The sequence below is a fragment of the Misgurnus anguillicaudatus genome, chromosome 4 (genome assembly GCF_027580225.2).
Source record: "Misgurnus anguillicaudatus chromosome 4, ASM2758022v2, whole genome shotgun sequence".
NCBI lineage: Eukaryota > Metazoa > Chordata > Actinopteri > Cypriniformes > Cobitidae > Misgurnus > Misgurnus anguillicaudatus.
In genome coordinates, this window is record NC_073340.2 from 28,552,648 (window position 1) to 28,566,984 (window position 14,337).

At 37.1% G+C, this 14,337-nt stretch overlaps 1 protein-coding gene across 5 annotated transcripts in view; it reads right to left on the reverse strand.

Moving 5' to 3' along the window:
• Positions 1–6,465: 6,465 nt before the first annotated feature.
• Positions 6,466–14,337, reverse strand: part of aatkb (apoptosis-associated tyrosine kinase b) — a 55,538-nt gene continuing 47,666 nt past the window's right edge. For all 5 annotated transcript variants that reach the window (XM_055175775.2, XM_055175777.2, XM_055175776.2 and 2 more), the window contains 9 exons: positions 12,761–12,848; positions 12,311–12,444; positions 11,571–11,655; positions 11,190–11,311; positions 10,873–11,022; positions 7,218–10,728; positions 6,993–7,137; positions 6,703–6,912; positions 6,466–6,550 (listed from right to left, as the gene is read on the reverse strand). In XM_055175775.2, coding sequence (XP_055031750.2) covers positions 6,522–6,550; positions 6,703–6,912; positions 6,993–7,137; positions 7,218–10,728; positions 10,873–11,022; positions 11,190–11,311; positions 11,571–11,655; positions 12,311–12,444; positions 12,761–12,848 — 4,474 coding nt within the window. In that variant the 3' untranslated portion in view covers positions 6,466–6,521. The remainder of the gene's footprint in view (positions 6,551–6,702; positions 6,913–6,992; positions 7,138–7,217; positions 10,729–10,872; positions 11,023–11,189; positions 11,312–11,570; positions 11,656–12,310; positions 12,445–12,760; positions 12,849–14,337) is intronic.

A 14,337-nucleotide genomic window follows, 5' to 3' on the forward strand; every position in this document is an offset into this window, starting at 1 on the left:
ACAAAGGTGAGGGATGAAATTTTTAAATGACTCTTATAGTTAAACTTCAACACTTTACAGCATATACAGTATTATTACTAACAAAAATACATAGGGTGTACATCTTAGAGTAAAGGGTTACATGTGCACAAAAAATATATTCATTCAATTTACTATTTTTTTAAGTGGTTGCAATCAATTTATTTAAAAAAATAGAAAAAAGTAAAATAAAAAACTTTTGTTTAAATGTAGCTTAAATAAATAAATTGCAACCACTTACCTTAAAAAATTTAGTAAATTGAATGAATATTTTTTTTCAGTGTGTATTCACAATGGCCCTCATTTATCAAAAGTGCGTACACCAAATTTCCAGGTACACCTGGCTTACACCCAAAACCACGGTGACTTTGAGATTTATGTTGGTGTACGCACGTTTTGAGTTAAGAAATGTACAGAAAAAAATTCCTAACACAACAAAACGCACTGACAAACTAAAATAGTATATGATATATTATGACCCACTGAAAAAAAACAACAACATAGTAATTATATTTATAATTTGTAATTATATTTAGTAATTTATATATTATAATTAACATGAACTTCAATGTTTAATTTGTGTGACTTTACCAAAGCATTTGATTTGTATGCATATGTATTCCTTAAGTTGCGGGCCGTTTCAGGGCAGAGCACGTGAGCGGAGCGGAGCGTTGAGCGGTGCGGTAATATCATCTTTTTCCGAAAATTCCGCTCACTCAGCACCGCTTGTTGAACCCAGAACGCCCTTTGATAATTTGCTAGTTCGAGAATCTGTAAAAACGTCTAGCAATAAGTTATGGAATTCAAGCCTTATACATAAATGTAAAGTAAAAATCAAAGTTAAGATTGGACAGGAAGAAAACATTGAAAAGGAGTGCGGAGAGACTGTAAAAGTTAGCAAATATTCATCCTGGAATCTGAAGCGGCACATTGCAAGAAAGCACAAGGATGTGCTACGAAAACATGGTAATAATGCATCAAAAGGTAAGCTAGTTACATACCATTCGATGATAAATAAATAAATACACATGAATAGGTAAGGTAAAATGCTTGTGTTGAATGGCTACCCAGTCTCACAAAGTTTCGTGATATAGTCACGTATTTTTTTTATTCTTTTTTCGTGCAATTATCACAAAATTTCGTGTTTTTTCGTGAACCTATAACGAATTCCTGTTTTCGTGTGATTATCACGTATTGGTTACTCGACATTTTTTCCTATTTTTAAACCATTGTCGCTTCGGTTTAGGGTTAGATTTGGTGCTTGCATTAGAATGTCACTTTATATATTGATCTATACTATTTTTTCTGATTAATTTTTTATATGACGCCTGGCATTAGGGTTAGAGTTGGGTTTGGTTAGGGATGTCATTTTATGTAAATCTAACCCTAAACAGAAGCGACAATGGTAAGAAAATAGTACAAAACAGTCGAGTAACCAATACGTGATAATCACCCGAAAACAGGAATTTGTTATACGATCACGAAAAAAGAATTAAAAAATACGTGACTATATAACGACACTTCGTGAGACTGGGCTGTGAATGGAGCCATAAATACTTCTTTTTCTTATTTAGTCTAAAGTATGGCCATCAATTTAGAATTCGTCCAATATTCAACAGTTTGTTCATAAGAATTAATTATTATAATATTTCGTAATTACGATTACAATTATTATTATTTCAAATTATGAATTAGGCTAGTAAAACATGTGGATGTCGTGGAAACAAATTGTTAATTTGAATTATATCCGGAGCTCCGTATCAAACTGGATCTTAGCTAACAAACAACTGTACGTAAATACAGAAAAACACACTACAAAAGTTACTGCATCTTTTCAAAATATTATTTAAAAAAAACTTAACCGAACCATTAAGCAGACATAGAATTTAGATGTAGACAACAGTAAATAATAATAATAATAAATAAGTATTCTTCTAAATATCAATAAGTGTCATTAATAATAAAAATAATAATACAAATATTACAAATTGTCATGCAATTATTACTGTCTTTAATCCCACTCTTTAAACTCCCAAATAAAACAATTTTGCTTCTTTCCCCTTGTTTCTTTTCTTTGCCATCTTCTGTGTGTCAATGGCTTAAAATGAGGGCGTGGGGGAGGCGGAGACTTGAATTTATATGGGCATGTTATTCTAATGACGATCGTTTTCAGCCGCGGCATTTATGAAGGGCAGGTATTGCGTACACCTGAATATAAAAGGTACGCACAGCTTCATAAATCAGGCGGTGAGAGGAGTGTAAGCACAATCTTCACCAACATATACGCCCGTTTCTACGCAAGAATGATAAATGAGGGCCAATGTGTGTGTGCCTGTACAGTATGTAAATATAAATAAAAAAGTAAGTGTAAAAATTTGATAGTTTGCTTGCATGGTCTCAGTAGTCTGTTTTAGAATTACCTAAACAAAAAATGAAATACTTTATTTTTTAAAATAAAGATGATAAACCATGCTATAGAAGAACAATTTATGGCTGTATGGTTCCTTTCTGTTTGACAAAAGGTTCTTTAAGGTGAAAATGTACCAAAGATAAGAAATGGTTATTTGGGGAACTAAAATGGGTTTTCTATAGCACTTATTTTTTAAGTGTGTATGTGCAAAATTCTGTGGACACTCAAATAAATCAATTGTATCAATGTGAAGGTTTCCTGTGTGTTTATTTTTATCTTGCTGAACATGATATAATACAATTATATCACCATGTACTGTTTAAATCTACAATAATAAATTAAAAAGGGAACCCTGTTAAACAAGAAAAAAACCGATTTGTTTAATTTTTCTCACTAAGGTTGTGACACATTGCAGAAACGCGTATTATACCACCAAACTCTCCAGCTATACCCAGGAAGAATCAATGACTCTCTGCCTCTGTAAATAAAACATATACGACACGCCAAACCAGCCTTTGTGTCACATTACAATACATTTCTTTGGCAGAAAAAACACGTTCATCCTCCTGAGTATCCATTTGATCTTTCAGTAGTTTAAAATGGTTTCATCCAATACAAAAATAGTACGGACTGTTGTCTAGTTTAATCTAAGCTAGACGATTACATATAATAAAGCCTTAACAGGCCAACAAACATGAAACATATTCAAGAGTAGTTGATGATTTTTCTGCTCGGGTTCAGATCTGTGCAGGTAGCTTTGAGTTCATCTTTACTGTACACGGTTCTCTGCTACATCTGTGAGCACGTTCTCCTCCACCGTTCCCGAGTCTGCTAAGATGTGGCAATGTTGTTTCTGTCCCAAAGTTAAAATCCATTTCGCTCAGAAGTTGTTCCCATTAAGTCCAACAGCTTGATTAAGCATTGCAGTGAACATTAATCATCAAAGAAAATATAAAACATGTTCATAAATAACACTCTTTAAACAAAACGTGTTTAACACCCTGATCAGAACACAAGTCTGTTCCAACTCTCAACAAACAGCAGTCATGTACAGCATCATTTTGATAATCGTCATAAATACACGTCAAACCATGAACTGCCCCATAATAATGCAAGTAAATATCATTTATGTGTTGTTTGGTAGTTTCCCATACTTTACTTTAACAGTTCAATGTTACACTGTAAAAAGTGAAAGCTGCTCTACTTAAAAATCTTATTTCAATTGGTAACATCTAAAAAATTTAGTTTTTAGACTTAAAATTTTCCTCACTTTAACTGAAAAATTTAAAGGGATATAGTTTACCAAAAAATGAAAATTATGTCATCATTTAACTCACCTTCATGTCGCCACAAACCTGTATAAACTTCCCTGTTCTGATGAACAAAAAAAAAGATCTTCCGAGAAACGTTTGCAAAGAAACCACTCATGAGCCCCATTCACCTCCACAGTATTCATTTTTCAGCCCAGTCTCACAAAAGGATTCACCTACAGTTATGTAATCTTTTGATTCTTTTTCGTGATACTGTCAGGAATTTCCGCGTTTTTTCTTGATCATATCACAAATCTCCGTTCATGTGTCACTGTCACGTATTGGCTACTCAACTGTTTTTCCTATTTTCTTACCATTTTCGCTTCACAATGGTAGATTTACATAAAATTACATCCTTACCCAAACCCAACTCTAACCCAAACGCCAGGCGACAATGGTTTAAAATGTAGAAAATATAAAAAAATAAATGATGTTTTATTAACGTAGTTCGGGAGGAACACGTCAAATAAACTACTCAAGTAACCCCAGCTGTCTTCAATCAGTAATCAACAAATACTCTAGTATCACCAGCTGTCTATCAGTAATCAAAATATCTACCCAATCAGCAGGAAGGCAAGCCCATATATAATCACAGCCAAACTCACCTAAGGATTCTCTACAGTCTTCAGAATCCCTCCACCAGCTCATCTCCTCTCACTCACAAGTTTACTCCCTAAACATGGGGGGGTACTGTGTCTTCGGGCTCATTTCCGAGCTCAGAGCTCTCTTCCCGGACAGCACGGCAAATACATTTACAAATTTATTCTATCTGACTTATTTGTAAGTGTCAACTCGTGAAATCAGAAAAAAAGTGACATCCTAACGCAAACAACAAATGTAACCCTAAACGGAAGCGACAATGGTTTGAAAATAGGAAAAAGCAGTTGAGTACACTGCAAAAAATTACCTTCCCACCCAGTATCATTGTCTTGCTTTCAGAAGAAATATCCAAAAATTCCCAAATTAAGATGCTTCTTCTTGATGAGCAAAATGACATGAGCAAACAAGTCTAGTTTTAAGACAAACAATATACTGCCAAAATTATCTGCCAATGGGGTGAGAAAAAAATTTGTGAAATAAGATTTCTTTTTTCTTAAACACTTAATTCAAGTAAAATTTTCTCACCCCATTGGCAGATATTTTTGTTTGTTTTAAGCACAGATTCCCTTAATTTGTATATTTTTTGTCTAAAAACTAGTATTTTTTTCCTAGGTCATTTTGCTCATCAAGAAAATACATCCCGATTCAAGAACCCCCAGACATTTCTACTGAAAACAAGACAAAAACACCAAGTTAGAAAGTCATTGTTTGCAGTGTAACCAATACGTGACAATGACACACAAACGGAAATTCATGATACTGTCACAAAAAAATGCGTGACAGTATCACGAAAAAATAAAAAATAAATAACGTGACAATAGGTACATAATTTTGTGAGACTGGGTAGCTTTTTTCAACTATGGAAGTCAATGGGGCTCATGATCGGCTTGGTTACAACCATTCCCCAAAACATCCTTCTTCGTGTTAATCAGAACAAAGAAATGTATACAGATCTGCAACAACATGAGAGGGAGCAAATGATGACAGAATTTTCATTTTTGGGTGAACTGCCCCTTTAAAGTGAAAAAACTTTACAAAATTACTTGGTTGGTAACACCTAAAATATTTTAACATTTTCAACTATATTTTTTTACTTTTGGCGTTTCCAACTAAAGTCATTTTTAAAGTTGATCCAACTTTTACTTTTTACAGTGTAATTTTACATGAATTCAATATTCTATACACGGTAAATGTCAAATCAACATATATTTTTATGTTACTTTAACTTAAATTAAGTTCAACAATTTCAACTTGTTTTTATAAGTTATGTCAACTTATCACGGGTAAAAACGTAATATAGTACTACTGATTTTGAAAAACCAAGTTGTTTTATTTTTTTCCTATTGTAGCTTTTTATATAAATGTCAGGACAAGCTATTAATATAAAGTTAATAGCTATTTTTATTCAGTGGGTTTAGCTGCTGATATTTAAAGTTGTAACATTTTAACCCAATTGAGTGGGACATGATTTGGCTCCAAACAAGGGAATAACAAAATATCAAAACCATTTGCCATATATGGAAATTGACTTAAAGCCATGTATAATAATGACAAATAAATACTGACAAGTTTTAAAATCTTCTTTAAAAAGAAATCAATTTGAAATCTACAAGAAACTCATAAAACTGGTTTAAGATTGCCACATCACCATAACACTATGCTACTCTAGTAAGGTGACAAACACAAGGCAGCCATGTGTCAAACTTTTTTTTAGTCATATAAACACTGTTAAATAGCATTTTAAAACCCTTCATTCTTCTAAACTGACATTACCGGCATTGCTACTTCAGAGTTTTGTTGCAGTTTGCTCATCTTTTGATCTTCTTGCCGATTTTTAGTGCAACCATACCTTGAGTGTGTTTTGAACACTTACTCAAACTACAGTATTGTAGGTTTTGTGTTGTAAACAGTCACAGTTCATTTCCAGTAGCTCCGTATTAAACCAATCAGATCCATCAAAACTTCCATTTAAAATGATTCATTTGTGTGTTTTCAGTCTTTCTTCAGGTGTTTATTCCTAAGCCCTATAAAAAGAGCTGCTGTACAGAGTTTGTTTATATTAAGAGGCACAGTCTTTAAGATCCAAGTTTTCTGAGGAGATCCAACTTTTCAAACTCAAAAAAAAAATTAAAATAAATGAGGGGTCTGTAGGTGCAGCTCACGGTTGGCAGTATAGTGATGATTTACTCCTTTTCCCCATCTTCACTGCTCCCTTAAAAAGACAAAGCGTTAGTTTCATATTTTCTATGTGCTACAGTACAGTACTACATTACAAATGAGTCACTTGAGAATAAACTTACAATTTACTATAAAATAAACTTGTACTGCATATTACTTGGATAAAGTCAAATCAAAATGTCTTACCTCCTGCAGAATCCATATCTGAATCTGAGACATGTGTTATAGAGAAACGTGACACATTGGATGGAGAGACGGTGAAACGAGAGACCCGAGCCACAGGTTTAGTGCTACAGGTCGGTAGACTCTGCTTTGTGGTTGTATCTGGAGGAGACCCCTTGGTAGATGTGGGAAGGGGTAACAAGGAGAAATCATCTTCCCATTCCAACCCTGCACCTGAGATCAAAGTGAAAAATGGCTTTATTATACAGAAGCTGAAATGTTCAGCTCAAAAGGTAAAGGAAAAATACTCTTACTCTCTTCTGAAATATTTCCGTCAGAAGAATCGTCCGAGACATTGACTTTGTCTTGCTGGTTTGGCACTTTGCTCTTAGTACTCTGTTTGCTCGACTCTCCATCAAGAGGAAAGCTGTGATCTGCCAGCTCCTTGGTAGGACTTTCCTTAAAATGTTTAAAAAATATTAGATTAAACTTTAAAAGTGTATTTAAATAGAATAATTATTATCTACCATTCATTTTACCTGGTCAAACAGATAAACGGTGACATCATCAAAGAAGGACACCACCTTCTTTCTAGTCTCCATTTCATCGCACAGTGTATCGCTTTGCAGAGTCGGCATCTTCAGTAGGCTTCGGAGTTTGTGTGCATCACTGCAGTCACTCACAATAATTGGTACAGGCAAGATCTCATCCTCACTTTCTTCACTTTGCTCCTGGATGCTGTATGTACGCAGCTCCTCATCCGATTCATCGCTGTCCTCAGAGTCGCCATCTTCCTCATCTGCCTCCTCTCCATCTGTAGGAGATGTCCGTCCTTCTAGCGGAGAGGGAGGGGGAGGAGAACAAGAACGAGTCAAGCTTCTCTTATGTCCAACCTCTTTAGAATTTTCATTTCTGGGTTCCAGTTGCTCCAGTTTAGGGGAATCAGATAAACTGTCATTTTCTACTTCGGAAATCACCATTTCCTTCTCGGTTTCCTTCTGAAAGATCACTGGTTCTTCTTGGGACATATTATTACAGCTCAGATCATTAACTATGACCTTCTCTTCCGAAATAAGGACTTCTGGAATGTACTCGTTGGGGTTTGCAACATCATCTTCGGAGCTTAGCAGGTCAAGGGGACTTTCCTCACTCCTAACTTTTTCCTCTTCCTTTGCATTGGCCTCAGGGGAGTCATTCGAATTAATCATTTGGGTTTCAGATGGTTCAAATTCAGCAGAAATATCTGATTCTATGCCAAGATCTTCAACATCAACACATTTTATAATAGAAACTACATCCTCAGAAGTTGGAAGAGACACACTACAGATGGCAGGGTCACAAGCAGGAACACTTTCATTTACTTTTGGCAGAACTGTGGGGGTTACGTCTTCAGTCTGTTTAAGCGTTTCTTCATTCTCCATTGGCAAACAATTTTCATCTACCTCCATCACCAGTTGAGAAAATAGTTCCTGTTTATTCATAATTTCATCTTTCTGATCCTCAACTTCATTGATGTCCTCTTCGCTTTCTTTATCTTTGCCTGCATCATAATCGGAGAAGTAGGCAGAATCTCTGTATGGCGTTTTATCACTCAGTGCATTCAGCTCCCCATCACTGCTCTCAGATGCTGTTAAGGCAATTACGATATCAACATCTTCCACTAGCTGCTCAGCTTGTGCAATTTCGATCTCTTGATCTTTGCTGACAAATGCAGTCCCAGATGTTACCTTCCCCAAGGGTTGGATTAAGGCTTTGGAATCTTGTAGTTCATGTGGTTCCTTTAAGACAAATTCTGGAGATTCATTGTTTTCTGTGTCATAACCACTGTCCACAGTCTTGGGAGAGCATGACGGATGGATCAAGGCAGGACTGAGTGTCTCACTGGAACATACTGTAGATGGTATGTTAATGGAGTCTATTGAGTCTGGGGTGCCAAGCTGCGTTTGTAAAGACTTGAATGTTGGATTGGTGTACTCAGCAGTTTCTACTTCTACTGTGAAGTCACCAAAAATCCCTGAGGTTACATCAGTGATATCATCATCGCTACTGTCATAAATTTCCACCAGACTGATACTAGAGTGTCCACGATCCACACCACTGTCCACTGTCTTACTCAACTCTGATTCTGGTTCTGTACCGACTAATTCGGTTGGGGCTTTCTCCAACTGTGATGTGATTGTAACGGTTTCAGTTTTAGGGTCTGTTGGAATTATATCTTGATGCAATGCTTTTTCTTGTTTGACGATTGTGTCCCCTACTGCAAGATCCACATAATGTTCTGAGATGTCAAATTGTTTTAAACCATCCCTTGATGACTCTATTTTGGAGACTATATGTCCAGCAGATAAAGGCGCTTGGCCTAGATGCTGGTCTTTTTGGGGAAACCCAATGCTTTTTCCTGGAACACAGTCAATCATGAAGCAATTTCTTACATGTGCCCCTGTTAGAGGGTCCACAAAATGTGAACTACTCATAGCCTGACAACATGGTACGGGATATACTTCAGCCTCTCTGGGTTCATGGCACATATGTAAATATGGGTTGCACTCAGGTGAAGGGTTTGAAGCAACATGTCTTCCATGAACTAAACAAGCGTTACTCTTGACGGGTGCCTCCAAGTAGTCGACTGGTTTGGACATGTGGTATGGCAGGCTCTGCTCTTCTGGCCAAGCATCTTCAACATCTGTCATTGGCATAGTGTAGTGGAAATCTGCATAAGAATCCTGCGGACAAGACAACTGCCTCTGACAAAACCCCCTTGTGTTATTAGCCGGTTTGCTGGCGGACCAGCTCCTACCTCGCCTCTCCACAAATATATCTTCTTCTTCTTCTGAGTCACTGTCATCTCGCCCTACAAATATAGCTCCGCCTGTCGCTATGTCAATACACACAGAGTGGTTACCTGGCATAGTCTTCCTCAAGGAACCCATCATATCATAGTATCCTCCTGTAACATTTTTTCCTATAATTGTACCTTGGATGTTCTCCAGGTAAGGATCAGCATAGTCATGTGGCGGACTGCTGACCGATGGAGAGACCCCTAAAGGGTCCCCTAGTTCCCCAAGAGCCTGTCTTAGGCTCCGAGACCCCCAGCTTTCTTGCGGAGTATCTATTGGGCCTCCGATCAGGTAGTGGTCCATTCTCTTAGGCGGAGATGGTTCATAATAGTAACCACCATCTCTGTCTTTGTATGAAACATAGTGACCAGACTCCCATGGCCTGAGAGGGCTACCATGGCCTAAAAGTGGCTCCATAGTTAAAGATGTAGCAGGACTGATGTCTGAATCATAGGCACTGCATTTGTGGACCTCTGCCGCCCAATAGATATCTGGCTTAGTTTCAGCTGGACAGCTGATGATACACTCCCCAGAGTCTCCACTACCTGTTAGAAAGCTTCCATTGCTACCTTCAAATTCTGGACTGTAAGCACACATGGTGAAGTTCATATCAATATTGCTTTGTACGGGTTCCTCAATGCGAATGTAATACTCATTGCTCATCGATGGACTATGAGCACTTAGGACTGGTACCACAACTGGGGTTTGCAGCTGCTTGGGTTCATAGTACGAAGGGGAAACTCCTAAGGCAAGTCCTTCAACGGCACAGCCCCCAACCATTCCACCTGGAGGGTAGAAGACCTCCTGACAGTGAGGATTGCCTTGACCCAAAGTGCCGGTGGTGGAAGAGGAAAGGTAGTGCTGTTCAGCTCTAGCTTGTTCCCACTTGTACTCAAAGTTGAGTCCATGGCTGGTTTCAGTCACTGTTAGGATGTCATCCCCAGATTCAGAGTGGTAACCATCTCCAGCGGGAAACTGCTCCAGGAGGGGGAATGACGAAGAAGTGGATGACATGGGCATGTCAATTGCAAGTGCCCCTGCTCCATGTAGATTAGCATGGCTCGTGTTTGGTCTCATAGAATTCCAGCGTCTCTCGAAGTCCTCCTCTGCCTCGCTGGCACCTTTAGCACACAGATAGCTAAGTAGCAAATGAACTTCTTCTGCAGTGGGCCTCTGGTCAGGCTGAAGCCAACAGAACTGCATTACTTCATACCTGAAGAAAATTAAAGTAGCCTTAGGGAATGCCACCAATAAGATAGGTTGAAATTGAAATGCTCTAGTGAAGTGAAAGTCAAGGCTCTAACCCAAGGTAATGGAATGAGTAAGAAGAGCAATATCAAGTTTATTAGACACCCACCAGCGATCAGCAAGAGGGTACTTGAGGAGAGGCTTTGGCAGCTTTAATTGCTGGTCCTTCACAGCATAAGTAAGAACCTGTCTGTCTGAATAATGGCGATATGGCTGATTGCCCAACTCAAACAGCTCCCAGATGGTTACACCAAGTGACCTTATATACAGAGAGAAACAAGTTATTTTTGTAGTTGTAAACTAAAAGTAAACAGAGATAACACAAAGTTTATTTGCACCAATGAGTGCAAACACTTATTCTTCTCTGTAAATCTAGGAAGACTCTATTATAAGCAGTACGCTACCGTTATCAGTAGAGGTACTGACCAGACATTGCTCTCCCTAGTTTGGTCCACAACCAGCAAGTTACCATGAACCTCATCCACAAGTTCAGGGGCTATCCAACGCAAAGGAATCCATGTTTGGTCTGATGTCAAAAAGTAGTCATCCTAGAGAAACAGATTCAAAGGATGTGTGTTAGTTAATGCTAGGAAAATATTTGTGTCCTCACATTCATTTGCAGTAAAAACTAATAATAGCAAAAAGGTTGACTGCAATCAATATATATATATATATATATATATATATATATATATATATATATTATATTATTTATAGTATACAAATTATTATTAGTAATGATAGTATAAGATATAATACGTATTAATAGATATGTTATTGTTTATAAAGTTAGAAAAAAATACATACTTTGTACTTGCTGTGTGATAGTCCATAGTCTCCGATCTTGACACTTATGTCCGATGTTAGTAGGCAATTTCTTAAAGCCAAATCACTGCAGAAAATCAAAGCACCATTAATACATATTTGCTAAGCACATTCTGGAAATGGGATATGTCTGCATGAAATCATATAAATGTAGAATTGCTAGCTCAAACACTTAACTTAGAAAACTGCTTAAAATTAAAGTTACAAAATGAAATGGATACAATGTGAGTGTAAAGCAAACTTTTGATGAATAGACATGATGAATATTATTGCACTAAAAACACTTCAACACAACCTCTCATGTGGGTGCTTTCAGGAAGATACACTTTGAAGTACCATGGCAAAAAGATGTTAAAGTTGCTAGAAGCTGTGTGGTAACCACCGGCAACAAAATCACTGATGCTGGAGTGGAGTATGCACACTCAGGCAGCATCAGGATATTGTTACAGGAAGAAACCATAAGAACAAATAGGGTAGTTTGAATTGTGAGATATTTACACGTGTTAAAGTTTTAATGTAAGCTAGCTTAGCAGTTTATGTTATGTCTACAATAAATATTGACACCCACAGTTTCTATTATAAAAAAATTAATCCTTTTGGCAGATAAAAATGCTACTGTAAAGACTATGCAGATGCTGGTAATACTAGTATACTAGTAATTTACACAGGTTAATGAAGTTGTTCATAGAAATGTAGAGTATAAACATAAGTGGTTGTCACACCTGTGGATGAAGTTGTTTTTGTGAAGGTGCAGTAGGCCTGAGGTGATCTCACATGCCATTCTCTGAAGCAGTAAAGGATCAGGGCTCACCGAATCTGCTGCCCTACAGCTGCGCAGGTAACCTTTAACATCACCCTGTTGTAACGGAGATCAAAAACAATGAAATAAGGGAAATGTATTAATATTAATCAGCATCCACTGATCTTGACATCTTGATTTTTCTCTGCGTGGCCACCAGAGGGCAAAACAACAAAACATTTGCAGAGGAAAAAACATCAGGGTGTTCTGGGAAGTCCATTACAAGCCCAAGTCAAAAGAGCCCACCAAGTCTCTATCAGCATTAACAGCAACAAATGCTAATATGGCTAACAGTAATGTACTATGTATGATATAATTGTAAAACGCTTATCTCACCAGAAAATACACAAAGACACATAAATATTGGACTAACCAGAGGGCAGAACTCCATGACCATTAAATAAGGTGTGACATCTGTACATTGGGCGAGGCATTGCACTAGAGCCGGGTGTTGCAGAGACCTGGAGAGACAGTTTCAGTTCTCATCATGACTACAATCAATTTCCGTTAACTTTCACATCGTAGTTAATACAGCGGCATCGGATTCAATACAAAGAAATTTTAATCAGTTCCCCCATCAATCAGCCAAACAGATCATCCCACCCCAAGCTCATGCCACTGGTTAAGTCAAGCAAACAAACAGAGCATTTTTATAGAGTAAAACTTTGTTATTGGAATATTGCAAATGTGCATATTTCAAAAGTTTGCAATGATTTTAATACTTTTGATCAGTGTTGGGGGAAACGCATTACAAGTAACGCGCATTACGTAATAATATTTCTTTTCTGAAGTAATGAGTAAAGTAACACATTACTTTATAAATGTACACATTAATATTTGAGTTACTTTAAGTTAAAAATGTAATGCAAGTTACTTTTCAGTTTAATTAATTCAATTTAAAAATAAAATAATGTACTGAACATATTGACGTAAATAAGGCACTCTTACGTCTGAGCGGAAACAGTTTGAGTCAGAAACGTAGATAACAGGCCAGAGCTTGACCATTTTGCGATCATAAAAAACACCTCTAAGGCCTGAAAGAGATTAAGCCTCAGCCAAGTAAGAAAAAGTAACGCAAAAGTAACTGAAAAGTAACGTAAGCATTACTTTACATGAAAAGTAACTAAGTAACGCTTAATATTGTAATGCATTACTTTTAAAAGTAACTTTCCCCAACACTGCTTTTGATACTGACTATTATGCAAAGCTATCTCATGGCAATTCGGTTGTATTTTTTACGAGGTGGCTAAATGATAATAATTCATACGACCACATCCGCATTGGCCCCTGTGACGTTGTGGTTATGGACGGGGTTTTGTTATTATTGTTTTTTAAAGAGCCCCCATTACATTGCGAAAAACAACGTTAATTTGTGTATTTGGTGTAATACAGTGTGTTTGCGTGGTTTATGGTTATAAAATCACATTATTTTCATTATACCGCCCATTATTGGTTCTTCTTTATGCCCTGCCTCCTTTTGTACAAAGCTCATTGATTTGAAAAGCGCAGTGTCCTCTTATTGGCCAACTAACCAGTGTGTTGTGATTGGACTACCTCTGACGTCAGCCAGAAATGTGACGCTTTTTACCATGTTTCGAAGATGAGCTCAACATGCAATGCTGACAGGAATTAATAGTGTCTTTACTACCTTATTAATATGAGTCGAATCTGATCCAGAAAATGCAGATGACCAAGCTGATTGATCAACCAGCATGGCTAAGAATTATGAAAACATTAAAACTATGTCTGCATAGCTATATAAAACTCTGAAAAAGTGTTGAAATCAACTCTGTGAGAGTTAATGTAACACTGGACTTTTTGCTAGGCATTTTTCATCAATATCGTGCAGCCGTTTACACTTCTGCGGTATCAAACTATAGTTGTGTTTGCATGATAGGCAGGGAGAGGAGAAAGCATTTTAGGACAAAAACAAATTCCACATGTGTGCAG